At 45.9% G+C, this 18486-nt stretch overlaps 1 protein-coding gene across 1 annotated transcript in view; it reads right to left on the bottom strand.

Moving 5' to 3' along the window:
• The window catches only part of Trio (trio Rho guanine nucleotide exchange factor), a 317342-nt gene that overhangs the window by 199578 nt on the left and 99278 nt on the right, over window positions 1–18486 (bottom strand). The window contains 2 exon segments of the mRNA XM_028868161.2: window positions 1752–1866; window positions 6265–6339. Of these exon segments, the coding sequence (XP_028723994.2) occupies window positions 1752–1866; window positions 6265–6339 (190 nt within the window).

Below are 18486 nucleotides of genomic sequence, written 5' to 3'. Positions count from 1 at the left end.
CCTGAAATTTCCTCTGGCAAATAACTTAAGACTGTCTCACTGGAGTTCAGCTTCAAGTTTTCAGGATGTAGGCAGAGCACAGCCAGATTCTTGGCCACAATATGTCACAAATGACCTCTATCCCAGTTCATACTAGAATCCTTATTCCATCACGAAACCCCATGATCGTCTTTACATCGGTCATTCTGGTCTCCTGGAGCCCCACTGCTAGGTCCAATTGAGTGCTGCTTATGGGATTCTAGGGTCCCCTACCTGCTGTCCTACAAGTTTCAACAGCCTGACCACTCAGTCAGGCAGCCACAGCAGAGGCGCCTCTGCTACCCCAAGCTTCTGTATTGGCTCCTTTCCTCACTGTTGTGACAAAATCCTGAAAAAGCAATGTAGGGAAGGCAGGATTTGTCCTGACTGTGGTCTGCAGGAGTCAACAACAGAAGAGGGCAGTGACAGGAGTGACTCCATCTGTCGGCAGCCGGACACATGGACTCATCAGGAGACAGAGACGGATCTCACAGGGGTGGGTCTCCTGGTTCCTCTTCCCTTTGTTTGCTCTAAGTACCCAAGATGGTGCCTCCCATGTACAGGGAGGGTCTTGCTTCTTCAACTAAACCTCTCCTGAACTTTCTCCTAAATACACCTAAGGTGTGTCTCCTAGGTGATTCAAAATCCAGCCACACTGAGAAGACCAACCATCACACTGACATTTTATACTCTTCTGTTGCAGGACGGATTTCTGAAAGTTACTATCCATCCCAGGTCCTACTACTTTCCACACCCTAATTTGGGCTTCTTAAAAACACCTCTTCACTCTACCATTAATGCAGTTCATACTTCCCTGTAATGTGCCTTTCAGGATGTAAACATCTAAGGATGTACCTTCTTCAAAGGGAGGCAAACATCCAACCTTCCACACACACCCCTCTCTTGTATCCAACATGGCTCTCCCCTTAGATTATATCTCAATTCACTCTATTTTCCAAAAGCGAACTGGAATGATGAAGTCAAGATTTTCATATAGGAGCAGATTTCTTCCACCCATTGTATAGTCAGTTGTACAAGCGAGACAGACATCCCCAGGTTGGGGCCGAAGCAGAGCCTGCAGTTTCCATGGGTACAGACGCGGGCCAGTTTCTCCTAACTCACTGCTCCTCCTCAGACTCCCTGGGAAACAGCAGTGCTTGCCTTCGGTGTTGGTCAACATCCACACCAAAACACTCCCTATCACCAGTGTCTCCAATTTAATGGTGTTTCCAAACTGGTAAGCCAGCATATTAGCTGATAAGGATTTTTAATGCCTCACAAACTTCACGATACAAATCAAAAGAACATCTGTAATGCACAGAAGCTTAGCATAAGAAAGATATGTGCAGGTTGTCAAAAATAACAAGTTTCTAATGATCCAGGCAATTGGATCTTCCTTGGTATTTGACTCACTAAAGAAGACCGCCTGGTTTCTAAATTTCTAAAAATCCAGCAGTGTGGGATCCTAGAATCCCAGCTAAGTGAGCATGCAAAACCCACCATGAACACTCAGTGCCCTGCACTGATAAAAGCCTGCCATCTGGTTCCTCATCCAGAGTGTTTTGAATAATTCAATAATGGTTATAAAAATAGCAATAAAAATAAAGGTGTTAACTTAATTTTACATTGATCTCCTTGGAATCAGACCTGCTCTTTAGAGAGGTTTTCTAGAGAACTGGCCACACCTCCTGTAACTGCAGAAGAAGTTGACAAGGCAGTCTCCCAGAACTTACCTAGGAATGCAGGCTAGGTATGAAATAAGTCTCCTGAGATCCTCCTGCCGTATTCTGTCATGATTGCTGCGGGCTGGAAATGTTAAAATGGGACCTCCACGCTTATCTCTACCACCTACAAAATAAACATTGGGAACATGCTTAGGCGAGGCAGATCAGACGGAACTTTCGGCATGCCCTCACAAGTCCAGCACCGCCAGCCATCCCCTGAGAAGTGCAGCTAACCTACCGCACAGTCAGAAGGGTAACATACAACTCCAGCATCTGTGCCATCTTCGCCCACCTGTGTCCTCACGGACTCAGAAATTCCTGGGTTCTAAGGGTAACTGGCAGATATCAGATGACCTTGTCTTTTTCTTCTAATATACAGGAAGAACCACTTTCTTTACGTTTGGAGAGATGAGGACTCTGCTACTCCAATACAAGTGCTTTATTTACCTTAATAACCTTTTCTCTCTTTCTCCTCTCTCTAGCTCCCCCCTCTCTCTAGCTCCCCTCTCTCTCTCTCTCTCTCCCCCTCTAACTCCCCCCTCTCTAGCTCCCCCCTCTCTCTAGCTCCCCTCTCTCTCTCACTCTTCTCTCTAGCTCCCCCCTCTCTCTAGTTCCCCCCTCTCTCTAGCTTCTCTTTCTCTCCCTCTCTCTCTAGCTCCCTCTCTCTCTCTCTCTCTCTCTCTCTCTCTCTCTCCTCTCTCTCTCTCTCGCTCCCTTACACTTTTCTTCTGTCTCCTGAATTCTAAACTTTCTTTTTTCTACCAAGGGAAATCTTATTCTCTCAGTCTTAAAGGGTAAACAAGAATGTTCTTCAAACATCACACCAATGACTGGCCTTATACAAACTGGGATCTGTGGCATCTCACTGCTCTGGCCAGGATGTTTTCATTAAACCCTTCCCCTCAGGGCTCAGGAAGCAATACAGAAAAGGAGGCAGAGGTGTAAGAGCCAGAGGTAGTGGGTGACTCCAAGAAAACAGCATCTTTCCCACAGGTCTGAGGCACACATGAACTCACGGAGACTGTAGCTGCACATTTAAGACCTGCACAGGTCGGAGCCAGAAAGGGTCCCAGCACTAAGAGGGGAAGTGGATGTGGGGTCCCACCCCTAACCAAGACGTTATCTGCAATCCATACCTTTGGCAAATAAAAAAATTCGTTTTTCCATGGTCTCACTGTAGATCACCTACAGGCAGACTCATGTGATAGTTGGCTAACAAACTTAATGCCATGGCGGAGTTTCTGCTTTGTTTTACATTATTTGGGCTTTGGGGGGGTGTCTTATTGGTCTTTTGTTTATTCATTTTTATTTTTGTTTTTATGGGGGTTTTATTGGGGCATATTGTTTTGTTTGTTTTGAGAGAGAGAAAAGCAAGTTTGGGGGAGGGAGGGAGAGAGGATCTGGGAGGAATTGGGATTAGAAGAAAAACATGATCAAAATACATTACATTAAAATTTTTTTCAATTGAAAAAAGAACATACAAACAAAATCACAGATGATTAGAACTGTAAAGTAAATCCAGATTCAGCTGAGGGTGGAAGGAAAGTTATGCAGAGACCAAGAAGCAGCCAGAGCACTTGGCCTTGACAGATGGAGGAAGGTTTCTCCTGGAGTCAGCTTAGGATGGCTGGACACTGAGGCAAAACCACCCCCTTTACTTTATTATTTCCAACAAGGGCAGAAAAGCAGAGAAAGAAAATCAAGCATCCCCAAGTGGACGCTCCACGGAGCTCTACAACTCTGATCATCTCGCTTCAGATCTCAAACTTCCAGCCACTGCAAAAACTCTATTTATTTTCTGTGCACACCCCACCCCCCCCCAATGAATGACTATTAATGTGGCTTTTACAATGTCCTAGAGTGACTGACTGTGCATTCATTCTGATCGGTAATTGGACTTGACAGAGACTGAATACGCAAACCGATCCATATGCACTGTTCAGCCACGTAAGTTATTATAACATAAACTCAGCGGGAGCAACACTGAATCACAGACAGCCCATCCCATGGTACCAGTGGGGCTCCCTGGGCCGCACATGCTCTTTCTCAGCTAATCTTCCTGCCTCGGCCTGAGGTGCCAGAGCTTCCCGAGCTGACACTGAGACAAAAGGACTACAGAGAGTTGCCACAGGTGGCCCCCACACAAGAACCATCCTTCACGCTGATGCTTCAGCTGTTGTTGAAGGCAGTGAAGGAGACACAAGGGTGACTAAGCAGTGGGTTCCTGGGTCATACAGAAATCACTTTAAACAGGGTCTCACTGTGTAGCTCAGGCTACCCTCAAATCTGCAATCTCTCTGTATGCACCCACCTCCTGTCCTTCCAGGAGGAGCAGAGTGGTGCAGCAGAGGTCTCTGTGCCCAAGAGCAGAAGGGCAGAGTGCTTTCTTCTCACATCTGCACTCGGTGTTCCAGACAGATGGAGCTGCAGAACTTCCTGGTGACGCCTCTTGGATTCACAAGTACAGTCTTTTAGTTAGTGAAAACCAGTGGTTTACAAACTGGTACAAGCCATTACAGTCTCGGGTTTGGGCCCAGACAAGGCACTGTAATTAAGAGCACTTCTATTTTTGTTATAATTGTTTTACAATTCTAGGGACTGGCCATCCTGCCTACCAAATTACAAGGTCCACAACATAACGCCAATTTATGGAGCGCCTTTGCAGGAGTACCACAATATTCCCTAATACGATACCAACTGAAGTCACAGGATAAAGTAGATGAGTGATTTCTAGGGTGGAGGAGAGGGAGTAAGTTGAAGTTCTTTGAGAAAGATAAGATATTCTAGAAGTAGGCCACGGTAATGGTTGCACAGCCTGTGGCCACACTGAATCTACTCTTAAAAGCACTGCAGTAGTATGCAAAATTATACCATAATTAAAAAAAAAAGATAACTAAAGTTAGAAGTAAATATTGTTTCTGAGAATCCATTCGTTCTTTGGAACGCTTCCTAAAATTACAGTGTATGTAATCAATTTATTTTTACAACTTCTCCCTCTTCCTTTCAGATTCAAGGTAACAACAGCCTCACATTGTCACGTGACCTCACGTGACCCAGTGAATTCCGATCAGAAGCTGGGAAGTACTGAGAGTGTGGTAACACCTCTTCACTACACTTTGCTTGCACAGCTGGTTAATGCTCCGCTGTCCTTAATCATTTAAAATGTTCTGTCCTCCTTTGCGGTCACTGCAAACCATCTCTCTCCACCAAAGCTCTAACTTTGGAGAATTAAACTTTCACTGAAGATTTATGAAAATTCTAAGCCTGGTGGTTTTATTTTTTGATTTGTTAAAAGGCAAGAAGGTTTAGGTTTGACAGTAAGTTAAATAAAAATGTCATGGTAATAAATTCTGAATTAACCGCCTAATAAGGGGATGGGGGCAAATAAAACCCAGCAGGCATCTCCATCCACCTGTCTGTATGCGCCCACCTCCTGCCCTTCCAGGAAGAGCAGGGTGGTGCAGCAGAGGTCTCGGTGCCCAGGAGCAGATGGGCAGAGGACTTTCTTCTCAGACCCAGGCTCTGCGTTCCAGGCAGATGGACCTATGGAACTTCCTCATGACGCCTCTTGGATTCACAAGTACAATCTTTTAGTTACTCCAACTTTAAAACTTTACAAAACCAGTAGTTTACAAGCTGGTATAAGACATTATATCAGGAATGACTGGGAAAGAGTAAATAAACATGACTTTCAAAACTCAGTGGATTGTAATCCATGAGTCACCAGTCTGTCTGTCTGTCTGTCTGACTGACTGCCTGTCTATCTATATCCAAGAACTTCCAACAACTCACAGCCCCTTCTTCCTGTGCACTTTTACACTCTTTACTAGCCATGCAGATTTGTTGTAAATTAGATTCACTTCTCTAAAGTCAACAGACAGTCTTAAGCCTAAAAGAGTGCGCAAAGCCAAGACAAAGCAAAAACACCACAGAAGTGTCATCTTAAATACATACAGAAGCACGCGCCCCTAGGACACCCAGAACAAAGTGGTTACGGTGCTGCCCATTAAACCTGAGAGGCCACACAGTGCGGGGAGGGCTTCTAACGGGGAGCCATCAGCTGGTGGAAACTGCCAGCACTTTAGAGCCAGCTGAAGATATGGCTTCTAACAACTCCAGGGATGGGTATCCATCGGGGAGACAGGAGCCTTTCCTCCCAGATGAGGGAGTCAAGAGCCATACAGGACAAGACAGAGGTTAAAAACTCCTGAGTGTGTCTACACGGTCACACTCCCAACTGCTGACACTGAGGTGTTTAGCTTTAACAAGCAGCTCTTCCACGTAACAGCTCAGGCAAAGCAGCCAAACGTCTGCAGAGTGACAGCCAGAACAGTTTCATCAGCAGTGTTCACTGGCTTATGATGTACACGTGGCCTCAGAAATGCCTTGGGCATTCATTTTCAAGAATAAAAGAGTTTTTAAAGTCCACAAAATGCTGATGCTTTTCTATGCTGTGGCAAGTGAGCTACTTTAATCAAACTCTGAGCAGTCAAGTAAAGCAGACTGGAGAGTCAGATTTTACCTGAGAGATAGGCGACTTTTTCCTTCAGAATTGGCAAAACATCCATAGCTTTCATTTCATCATTTTTCCGAAACCCTGAAAGACACAGAGAGAAAACAGTCACTAGGCTGCCTGACGGACATGTAGTGCCCATTCTACCCAGTGCCAACACCTCCACGTTCACCATAACCAATAAATCAATCAAGAAACATCACCGTGTGTGAACACATGAGACTCTGACCCCACCATTTCCTTCTATTTTAATGATGAATAACAGTCTTTATACATGTCCAGAGACAGTATTCCAAAAGACTCTCAGCCACGCTAGCAATAACAATTTGTTCCCAGATGACATAATAAGCAATCAGCCCCAATCATTTGCCAAATCTTCATTCTAACCTTGTAAAATTTAGATAACTGCCAAAGAAAACTGCAGCATTAGCAGCTTTCTATGAAGCCTGCTAGTCGTAGCCCAGTACAGCCTCTAGGGGGAGCTCGAAGTCTCCTCCTCTTAGTCTTCCAAGTCTGGTTAGTTAGCAACCCTTGCCCAGCATACGGGGGGTCATACACAACCCACACTGGCCAATATTGCCTCCTGGCTCTCTCCTTCTGTGCTTTTTGGGTTGTACCCTGCAAAGGAACATCAATGGCTAAGGCAGCCCGTTGCTACTCCAACTTCTGAGGTGACCAAGGTCACTCACTAAAAACTAACTCTTCTTCACTGCAGAAAATCTCAGGGAAAAAAAAAAAAGAACAAAAAAACCATGTAACAATTTTATGTTACATTAAATCAGAACGCAGCCTGCAACTTAAGACAAGCCAACATCTAAGTAGAATGAACTGTGGCCAAAACATGCCCAGCCTGCTCACCTAGGAATGGGGGATACAAATTTTTCTTACTCATGGTCAGGCCTTAGGACCTGTCTTGGACTCTACCAGAGGTAACCAGTCTAAGGCCAGGTGCCCATTACAACTAATACTACAACTGCCACCACTAACAGATACTCTGGGGAAAAAGATCGCTTTCCCATCCCCATTTTTCTGGCTTTGTCAAAGAGTACAAGAAAAAGATCCAAAATGTTATCTTGGCCACATGTCTGGTGAAAGATGTAAATGTTATCTTGGCCACCCAACCGGTAAAAGATGTAGACCAAGAATTTAAAAGTATTAAATGAATGGATTTCTAGTGTGCGTAACTGACCCAGCCTTGGTATGTCCATATACACATGGACGCTAACCAGGCATGCTGTTAACCAGGCAAGCTGCCACACACCTGTGATTCCAGGAGGATCCCTAGGTCAAGGCCACCCTGGGCTACGTGTCAATTCTCTGTCAAGGCATTGGAGTGTGCACTTGGAAAAAGGGAATGGTGTTGAGTTTACTTTTCTTTACTCTGCCTGTTAGTGAGGACAAGGCCCAGTGTAAGCCCGAGGAGCTGTTAAAACAAGAACTAGGTTATACTCAGGGTTGTGCTGCAGTGGTTGAAACAAAGAGGGAAAATCGGGAAAAGAAGACTCAATTCCAATGTATCAACTTCAGTGGCCCAAGCGTCTAGCTTTTCCTGAGCCTTGCATATGAAGAGCAGTTTTAGGTGCTTCTTCTAAAAAATCAAACATTTGAGCCAGACGGTGGTGGCGTATGTCTTTAACCCCAGCACTCAGGAGGCAGAGGCAGGTGACAAGGACCAAGGCTCTGGAGAACTTTCTGGCATGACCCATCCAGGTACTGATAAACTTGTCCCAGAGCTCAGGTCTCCAGGTCACCAGGCCACTTTACTTTCCAAACATACCATTGCTGTGTGCTGGTAACCCACCAGAGGGGGAAACACCTGAGCCAAGAGTTCTGTAATTTCATTCTGCGTCCCTACAAAACTCTTGAATGAATGCAATCTAGTCTCCACAGCTCTGTCTGTCACTGTGACTCACTTCGAGGACTTGAGTGCACTGGTGGGTAAAGGTAGCAGTGTGGTAGGTGCAAAAGCATCAGTCTGACAACAGCCTTCCAGACCACAGTCCACACAGGCTGTAGACAAGGCAGGTTAGGAGAAGTTTTCTAAGCTGCAGGGCCCCATGAGAATGAGGAGATCTGCAGCTGCTATAGATCAAATCTAAAGGTGACTGACAAGAGAAGTCCCTTCCCACTGTTCAGGAAGAGGATGCACACTTCCCATGTTCTCACAGTCTTACAAGCCAATGCTCACTCAGACCCATCCACCTGACAAAACCCTCAAAGAAGTGAGTGCCACTGCCTGCTGTCCTCAGCTCCGCACTGTAGAACCCGAGCAGTCACAAAATCTCCAACGGAAGACTGCCCTTCACCCAGTGCTGAGGATACATCAGGAAAGGGCTATGTGACTTGGGCCATAATTCCAAAGCTTTCTTGACCATGACTGATGTCCTTCTGAACGACATCCATTTATTGATGACCATGATGGAGTAGATAACACAAATTAGAGTTGCTGTATTTCAGGCCACCACACAGGAAGAAAAACATACTGGTTTGAGCTCAATATGCAGAAAGAAAAATGTACTAGAAAAACCTCAACTTCCTATGCTCCACTGTGATCGACAGACTCGCTCCCTGATGACCTCATCTTTAGTTTCCCAGAGCTGCAGTCAGTGACTTTTGTCAGTCCCCCAATTTCCCCATCCAATTAAACAGAAGTCTTCCTGAGAGGAAAGGCAAGGGGGTCAGTGACAAATGTAAAGCGTGTTACATTTTCACTGTTACATATCCGGATGTCCAAACACTGACAGATCATCCAACCCCACCAGTTTGTGATGTCTGGTTGATTATTCCACAGTAAAGGGACACAGGGAAGAAATAAAAAAGAGAAGGAATATAAAGGTAACCACACAAAGAAACTGAGTGTATGGCTAATATGATGATGGTCACCAAGTACTATTCTAAATTTCATGTCCAGGTTCTAAAAAACCACCCACTAAGGATAAGACTCAGAAGCATGGATAAGTTCTGAAACTGCAGCAACTAGATCATCTAACTCAATAAAAAGCAGAAAAGGCTAAAAACCTAACCACAAAAGCACCTCTGATCAAAAAGGTAGGTTCTCGCCCATTCCCTAGAGAGAGAGCTATTTATGAAAACAAGAGTGTGCGGCTGTTTAAAAATAAGTTTTCTTAAAAAGTAAAAATAAATGGCTTTTTCTTGCCCCACAGGTTCTAGACCACACCACAGAAGGGCCCAATTCCTAAAACTTTTTTGATTCATGAATTAGAAGGGTTTCGCTGCTGGACTCAATGACCTTCATTTGGAAGCATTTCCTCTTCCTAGGGCCACAGGGAGGTTACACAGCCGCAAACACCATTTGAAGAGGTCCTTCTGAGAACCCACACCACATTTCTGTGCCAGAGACTGGGAGGCAGGAACATTTTTACTTCTGTGACCAGGAGGGTCTGCTGATGGACAAAGGGACCACACGGAGGAGGATGGAGAGAAAGGGTGGCCAGGAGGCAGGGATGGTCAACGGCCCAATCAGGGGCGTTTAGTTGGTCCATTTTTAAGTTACATAAAACCTGCAATAAAGCACAGAGAACGACAGGGAAGCCACCGTGGAACTCGAAACACTAGCCAGGGACATTGATGCCCCCAGACTCGGACTCAACGACAAGCGACACATACTTTTGGAGTCAAGCCTACAGTGTGTATGTTCAGAATGCTCACAACAGCCTCTGCAATCAGGAGTTGATTATCAACAGAAACCATTGTGTAAGTGGGGCTCAGTGAATTTCTTTCTAGCTTCAAGTTCATTCTCTCCCTCCCTCCTACTTCAAATGTGAATATTTAAATATTTTAATATATTCATTTTAAGACAGCTGCACCCTGAAGTTAAACACTATAGTATCCGTCCAAATGGATTCTGTTAGGGATTTACAATGCTATCTGACCAGGAGCATGTCAATCTGGGATAAACGCTAAGCCCATGCTCCTGGGTCTCTCCTGTTTCTTAAAGTGACAAATATAAAGTCCAGCAAATGGATATTCTTTGTCTTTCTCATTTCAGCCAACTTGCTTTGGACAGAACTAGGTGCAAAGTATTCAAAACCTCGAGGTGCTGGAAATGAACAGAGACTAACTCCCTCCTGGTACTCTACCAGTGTTCCACAGGACTGTCTACTTTCAGTTTGTGAAAGATCAGCTCTGTGCATTTAGCCTTCAATCGTACTACGATTGCAACTGTAAGAGGGAAAATCACCCTCTTCACCCTGGGAGGAAATATCCCAGTCATCGTCCAGCAATGGGAAATCTTTTAGATGAAGCAGTGGGCTGGAACACCAACAACCTAACAGCCCAGTGGTCACAGCAAACGCCCACTTCGGGTCCTCGGACCCTGTGGTGAGTGCTGCAGCGTCACTCTGACAGAACCTTTCCCAGCTAGTCACTGAGAGTGCCCACTCAATCGGTCACCACTGTGGCCTTCAATTTTCAACATCAACCAACAGAAAAGGAACGACAGTCCTCCATCTTGTTCTCTCGCAGGAGCACGAGGGCCGCGGAAGTGTGAGAGCTGGTGCAGCCCACATCCCAGTAGCTCTTTCCAGGTCTCGACACAGATCTAAGCTACAACTAATCCAGTCAGTTAAAGAGTAAGTCAACTTTTAAACTAAAACAGCGTCTCTTGGTAATCCACTCAGGACTTTAGTATCCACTCAGTCTTTTAGTAATCCACTCAGGACCTATAGCCGACTTTAGTGATTTTTAATTTTACATAATCATTCCTCTAGTTAAATTATTTTTTTCTTTTAGTAAAACGTGGTATTTAAAGCCCCAATTACTCCTCCACAGACGGAGCTTCTGATGAAGCTGCATCAGTGTCTTGCTCCCAATTCTGCCATGTCGCCCACAAACTGCTTCCCAGGCACCTCAGGGTCTCACTAGCCTGCCGGCTACCCCACGTCACATTTATGAAACTGAAAAATTGCCTGTAGTAAAGACGGAAGCAAATCTTACAGAAACACAGGTTGTACCATAAATAAGACTACTAAATAAGCAGTATTCTAAAGCAACGACAAGAAAAATGTGAAATAGGAAGCTGGTAGTTTCTTGCTTACTGAGGAGCATCGGTGGTAATTACCAATTTTACTCATTAGTTAATTGGCAGACACTTGGCGAGTGCACAGAGCCCCTGAACACAAAGGGCAGGGTGATAAGTCTCCACATCTGCGAGATGGCTCCGCCCTCGCTCCACTTGCAGAAAAGGGTGACGTCACCCTCTCTGAGCAAGCCGCTTCACTGCAGAGCCTGCAGGATCCTGCTCTAGTGCAGGGAGGCAGTGTGAGCACTGTGGGGGTTCCACTGTGCACATCTCTAGATCAGTGTCTCCCAGGAAGGAAGCATTTTAACCAGCCCCAATCTTCTGTGAACGTATTTAATTATGAAAGAATATTAGGAACCAAAGGTTAAACTTTCACTCTTACTCATACATAAAAAATCCAAACACAATCAATTGGTGCCTGTGCCATTTTTGCAAAAATATATGACCACAACCCACACTCACAAATTGTATCTGAAAATGAATCACACACATCAGGAATGAGGGTATGTTCACTGACTACCACATTATAATCACATGGTAATATGGATTCTAATTTTTAATAATAACCACTACCACTTTAATAACCACCTGATTGGCTAATTCATCCTGGCTTAGAAGAGATAGCCTATAAAATCATACCGTTAAGGGCTAAAGAAGAATGTACATTTTACTGATTCAAGGAAATGTCAACTTATAATAGCTCTGGCTTTTAATTTCTTACCCACAAAATATACAGGACAAGCTGAATTACCAAAAAAGACCAAAGGCTTGTTAGGGTATTATAAATGCCTTAAAATAAAGGAAACAATCAGTTGACTTTGTTGATGTTTTAACCATGCATTAATGGTGCACTGGAAGTTAATTTATAAATATATAATGGTCCAGTAGTCCAAAGGCATTATAAAGAGGGCTCTAACCTCTTCCAATTTCACAAATTAAAAAGGAACTGCCTGTCTGTGAGCCCCTTCATCTTCTAATGGCCAAACTAGCACAGGGGCATACAGAGAAAATGTATTCCTGTGGCTATCTACTGCAAAAGAAAGAGCACAGACACCTGGCCCTCCCAGCCACACCGTGTGTGTGTGTGTGTGTGTGTGTGTGTGTGTGTGTGTGTGTGTGTGTGTGTGTGTGCGCGCGTGCGTGTGTGCGCGCGCGCAGCCTGACAGCAGATACCACCCTGGTTACACATGTGCATCTCATTCATGTACACATAAAGAACCTGAAGGAATGAACCAGAGTGATAAAACGTGATCTCTGAGCTATGTGAATGGATACCAGCCCAAGCAAGATTGATTGCTGAAAGAAATCCTGTTCAATTATTACATCAAACACTTCATTCCTTTCAATAGTCATGCCTGGCCCTCCGGCCTCCCCTCACCTCCCTGGCCAGTGTTTCTGTCCTCCTCCGTCTTTCTGGCCAGTGTCCCCACAGGTGGCCTTTCTGTATCTGTGATCAGTGTCCAACAGCCCCTAAGATCCCACCACTCTCCCCAAAATGAGGTTTCTAGCACACACCTGCTTTTACTATTCCCCCTAACAGTTTCCCACGGTGCTCCTCGGTGGCTTCTTGGTGCCCTGATGTAAAATACCGGCTCCCTGACATGACACAGAATCAGTCCTTCGGCTGGGACATCTGGGCACCTGTGCAGCGTCACTCGCTTGCCAATGGCTAATCTCTCCCAAGGGGAAAATAAAAAGAACCCCAAGCACCTGATCAGCCCCTGGCCCTCTGAGCTCCTACAGACACCACTAGAGCCCCACTCTCGATCACTCCTGCTCCCGGCACACTTCACCACCAGACCCTGTTGCTGGGTTCCTAACCCCTGTGCTCCCTTAACACCCACGCCTCTGTCACAACATGGAAAAGATCTATTAGTGGTCGGTATGCCCTGCAGGACAGAGGGTCACAAGGCACTACATCCCACTGCGTGGGGAACACAGTGAACGCTGGGAAAAACGTAAAAAACCAACCAACCAAAGGGCCACTGAGCCCTAGGTAAACAACACCTTTTGCAGCTGGCAATTTTCAGTGCCAGTCCACAAATGGGGTCCTGAGTGGAGTCCACCAAGTCACAGAACTAGCCATATCCTGAAGCCACCAACCAGCTCACAACGGCCGGGCACTTAAAGTGACTCATTCTCTCCGTGTCTGATGTGTTTAATGACTGGTACGTAACAGTATGCTTACAATTCCTTCCTTTATATTTTAAGGTTGGAAAGAGTTTTACTTTGAAACTTTGACAATGTAATTAAGAAATTATTTTCTGTCCTAATCACTCTCCCCGCAACTCTCTGATGGGAAGGGTAGACCATGCTAAAGGAGAAGAATTCAGAGGCTCTTCCCTTCAGCACCCCCACAAGCAAAGAGGGTGCAGGGTTGTAGGGATGCAGGGGCACACAGCCCTCAGAGCCCTGCTTCTCTGCAGTGAGGGTTTTCACCCGAGGAAATGCTTTAGTCATGAGGCTTTGTAACCAGCCCAGGCACGAGGGCATGAGCAAGCCACATCAACTCCACACAACTCAAAACAGAACTTCTTTGTTTTACATGTCAGCACATACGTGTCCCAAGTCCCTGGGCACTGGAAGGCACAAGTAGGGCAGCTTACAGAATTCACAGGTGGCTGCCGTGTTTTTGTCTACAGGAACTGAACACAAGTTAAGCTTTCTGTGACTGCCGGGCATCACACGAGCAACACTACAGAGCATTGGCTTGGCCTCAGTCCTCTTCTCCTGCCTGCCAGTGACCATCACTAGGACAGACAGACAACAACTAAGCAGAGCCAACGTTTTCAGGACTTTCGAATTTCCACAAGAACAAGAACTTGATCCCCAGCCATGAACCCAGATTCGGCTTGAAACTCGGGTTATTGCAGCTGATCTTCACACCGGGGTCCCCAACCCACACCACCTTAGCTCCTGCCCACTTTGAAACAACAAGACGTCTTTTATGTTTGTTTGTTGAGACAGGGTCTTTCTATGTAGCCCTAGCTGTCCTGGAATTCACAGAGATCCACCTTCCTCTGCCTCCCCAGAGTTTTGGGATTAAAGGTGCAAGCCATCACAATCTGCCAACAATGAAATGTCTAACTTTACTAACATCAGAATTCTCAATTTGGCCTCAGACTTGGGTTATGAACAAGGACTTCCTCCCAGGCTCCAGGGACCCGCTGATAAGTGCCTATCAATCCCTCTGCCTTTAAGACACTGTGCACAAGAGTTTCCCATCTCTGAGGAAATGTAATCAAGGCTAAGAGTCTTAATAAGTAATCAATTAATTTGATTGGCCATTAGTTACATCTAAACAGCACTTAGATCATTATCCTGTTCATACATAAACCAAAGTTTCTAAATATTCAGCAAAATTAAGATATTGTAGGTCTGCTACCACTACAAAACACACCAGTAAGTCTTTGACCCTTAAAATATATCAATAAGGTAAATACCATAAGTAACCAAATGTTTAGTTGAATATTAAAAACTATTTCCACTTCAAAAGCCATGAATTTAATTCCAACATGAAACTCACTAGAAAGATATATCTTTAACAACGTCCAAAAATATGGCAAAACTTTCTATGAACAGCTCATCTCCCAACAGAGCTTTGAACAATTGTAGTTCACTTGCCAATCATGTTCAGACAGAATATTTACATGCACTGCTCCGCTAAGCCTGGGGGATTCCCCCAAACTGCCCAGTTGCAGTCTGAAGAAGTTTATCATCTCTGTATTATCTAGTACAAATAAAAACATGCGTGAGAGCCACAATAGCCTTGACTGTACACGCATGGGTCAGTCTGACAGGTGTGTATCGAGATACACATTGTTGTTACTGATCTGAGGTGGAGATGCTGTGGATTGGCCAGACAAACCCAACCGCAGACATCACTGTCTCCACTGGAGCACTGTGACAAAACCAACCACAGACATCACTGTCTCCACTGGAGCACTGTGACAACCCAACTGCAGACATCACTGTCTCCACTGGAGCAGTGTATCAAACCCAACCACAGACATCACTGTCTCCACTGGAGAACTGTGTCAACCCAACCGCAGACATCACTGTCTCCACTGGAGCACTGTGACAAACCCAACCGCAGACATCACTGTCTCCACTGGAGCACTGTGACAACCCAACCGCAGACATCACTGTCTCCACTGGAGCACTGTGACAACCCAACCGCAGACATCACTGTCTCCACTGGAGCACTGTGACAACCCAACCGCAGACATCACTGTCTCCACTGGAGCAGTGTATCAAACCCAACTGCAGACATCACTGTCTCCACTGGAGCAGTGTATCAAACCCAACTGCAGACATCACTGTCTCCACTGGAGCAGTGTATCAAACCAACTGCAGACATCACTGTCTCCACTGGAGCACTGTGACAACCCAACCACAGACATCACTGTCTCCACTGGAGCACTGTGACAACCCAACCGCAGACATCACTGTCTCCACTGGAGCACTGTGACAACCCAACTGCAGACATCACTGTCTCCACTGGAGCAGTGTGACAACCCAACTGCAGATATCACTGTCTCCACTGGAGCACTGTGACAACCCAACTGCAGACATCACTGTCTCCACTGGAGCAGTGTGACAACCCAACCGCAGATATCACTGTCTCCACTGGAGCACTGTGACAACCCAACCGCAGACATCACTGTCTCCACTGGAGCAGTGTATCAAACCCAACCGCAGACATCCCTGTCTCCACTGGAGCAGTGTATCAAACCCAACTGCAGACATCACTGTCTCCACTGGAGCAGTGTATCAAACCCAACTGCAGACATCACTGTCTCCACTGGAGCAGTGTATCAAACCCAACCGCAGACATCCCTGTCTCCACTGGAGCAGTGTATCAAACCCAACCGCAGACATCACTGTCTCCACTGGAGCACTGTGACAAACCAACCACAGACATCACTGTCTCCACTGGAGCAGTGTATCAAACCCAACTGCAGACATCACTGTCTCCACTGGAGCACTGTGTCATCACTGGCATAAAACAGACCCAGACAAGAACGTAAACTTTGAACATGGGGGCCCGAGATGAAACTTTAAGTGGTCAGAAACTGACACCATTGGTTCCATGTTCCTATCAACCTAATCACCCTTGACAATTCTGTTTCTGTCTTAGTGTGGGTTGTAGTTCATCTGTGCTGTGAGGAACCAATCTGAAACCAAGCAGATCATCCAGAGAAAGTAGAAGCATGTAAGAAACCCAGTGAGGGCAATTCTGCAGCCCTTAAAAGAGACAACTCAAGAACAACTCATGCTTGCCACTTGTCTGATTTTAGGCTGAATTCTAAATGTATAGTAAAGTCTGAGGTTTTCTTCCAGGTCTTTCTATGTGGTGGGCAATGTGACTGATGAAGAAATATTAGCCCTATAGGAATTCTGGCTTCCTGTCCAAGCAACAAGACCAGGCTAACTTTGCTCATGGGTAATGAACCTGTCCAGCTGCCTCCAGATTATAGCTTTAGACCAATGTGGGCGGCATGCAGCCTTGCAAGTTCAAGTCATTAATTTACTCGCATTCACTCAGGCTTAGTGCCCTGCCCTGCCCCATTTCAAAGCAGGGAAATCACATCGGCGAGGCCTGGGTGACTTACTTTCCTGCTGAATCCTGGGAGAGAAGGCTAAGACACTGCAAAGAAGGTTGAGAAAAGCAATGCATCTGCTAATACTAACACACAGGAGCATGCCATTTCCATCTCCTACCCACCACCCTCAATCCACCATTGTCTCAATCTACCATTTCAAATCCTCTCCACATATGCAGAAAAGCAAGGGCTTTTTAAAGTCAGAATAAAAGAGAATTGTTAAGTGGAAAAAAAAATCTAGTAACATTCATGGAGAAATAACTGTATGTTTGTGAGGTATATATGCCCGCCTGCATGGGTGCCCACATGTGTGTGGGGCACACATGTGTTCGTGCATATGGAGGCCAGCAGTTGATGGCAGCTACCTTCCTGGATTGCTCTCCACCTAATACACTGAGGCAGGGTCTCACTGAACCCAGTGCTCCCCTGGTTAGCCTAGTCTGGTTCTCAGCTTGCTTCAGGGATTCCCTCCATGTCTGTCAGCATTCAGGCATCTTAATGCTCGTCCTCATGCCGAGGGGAAAGAATTTATACACTGATCTACCTCCCTAAACTAGTAAATAAGAATGGACCAACGTGGAATGACTGGCTTCCCTCTTGGGATCATTATGTATCTTCACTAATCCAGAGGAAGATGCTTGCTGGGTACAAAGGCCAGCAGTATCTGAGAAGGGGGAGAAGAGGAGGGATGTTACCCTAAGAATCCTCTGCTTGAGGACTCAGGTCAACTTTGGGACATGGCTACCTTGCCTATAATGCCTCGTCTTCTTTGATTTTCTCTGGAGATGCTGGAACTTGGAAAATGGAAGCCAGTACAGGCTCCGCACACCTTGACCATGGTTTGCTGCGGCTCACTTAGAGCAGGGCTGTGGACTCTGAGCAGCTGGAGTAATCCTCTCCTGCTCTGACCATCTTGACATGACAGGGTATGGCTGAGTTACCACAGAAAAGCTCCAATGGTGTAATACTCACTTACTATTCCACCTGGACACTGGGGAAGAGCAGAGGCCTCAGGTATATATTTAATGCTGGGGCCACACAGCCGCCTCCTCTTCTCTTGTCCTAAGTCTCTTTCAATAAATTGTGAGGGGGAGGGAGCGGGAGAGAGATTCAGACTTGCAACTCCACAGAGCAGCATGATGTGTGGTGGCGATTCCACTTTCCTCGTTCATTCTCCTAAATATTGTCACTCACAGGAAGCACGTCATAGTATCTACCAAAAACACAGGGAATCCTTTTGCAAACCAAACCTGGTATGAGTGATGGAACTGGGAATGCCAAAGGGCATTTAAGTAAGTGTGGCACGACCACCCCTCACTCGCTAGCTCTCTCCGTACACAGACAACCCTACACTGAGACCTCCGCAGTTCCCTGATCCAGCCTGCACCTAGAGGTTATAAGCCATAGGAAGACACGGAGGGGGGGGAGTAGAGAAGGTTCAGGGACAGTGGTGGGGGCAGGGGTGAGTGAGCCCTGCACGCTTTACGTGTGTCACCTGAGAGCAATACCACAGTCAGGAGTCATGTCGAGCTCCAAGCCGGACGGAGCTCAGGAACCAAGTTGTCTGGGCAGCCGCCGCCTCCC

Source organism: Peromyscus leucopus, chromosome 11 (assembly GCF_004664715.2).
Source record: "Peromyscus leucopus breed LL Stock chromosome 11, UCI_PerLeu_2.1, whole genome shotgun sequence".
NCBI lineage: Eukaryota > Metazoa > Chordata > Mammalia > Rodentia > Cricetidae > Peromyscus > Peromyscus leucopus.
Note: the sequence above shows the minus strand (reverse complement) of the source record. Positions and strands in the feature narration are given on the sequence as shown.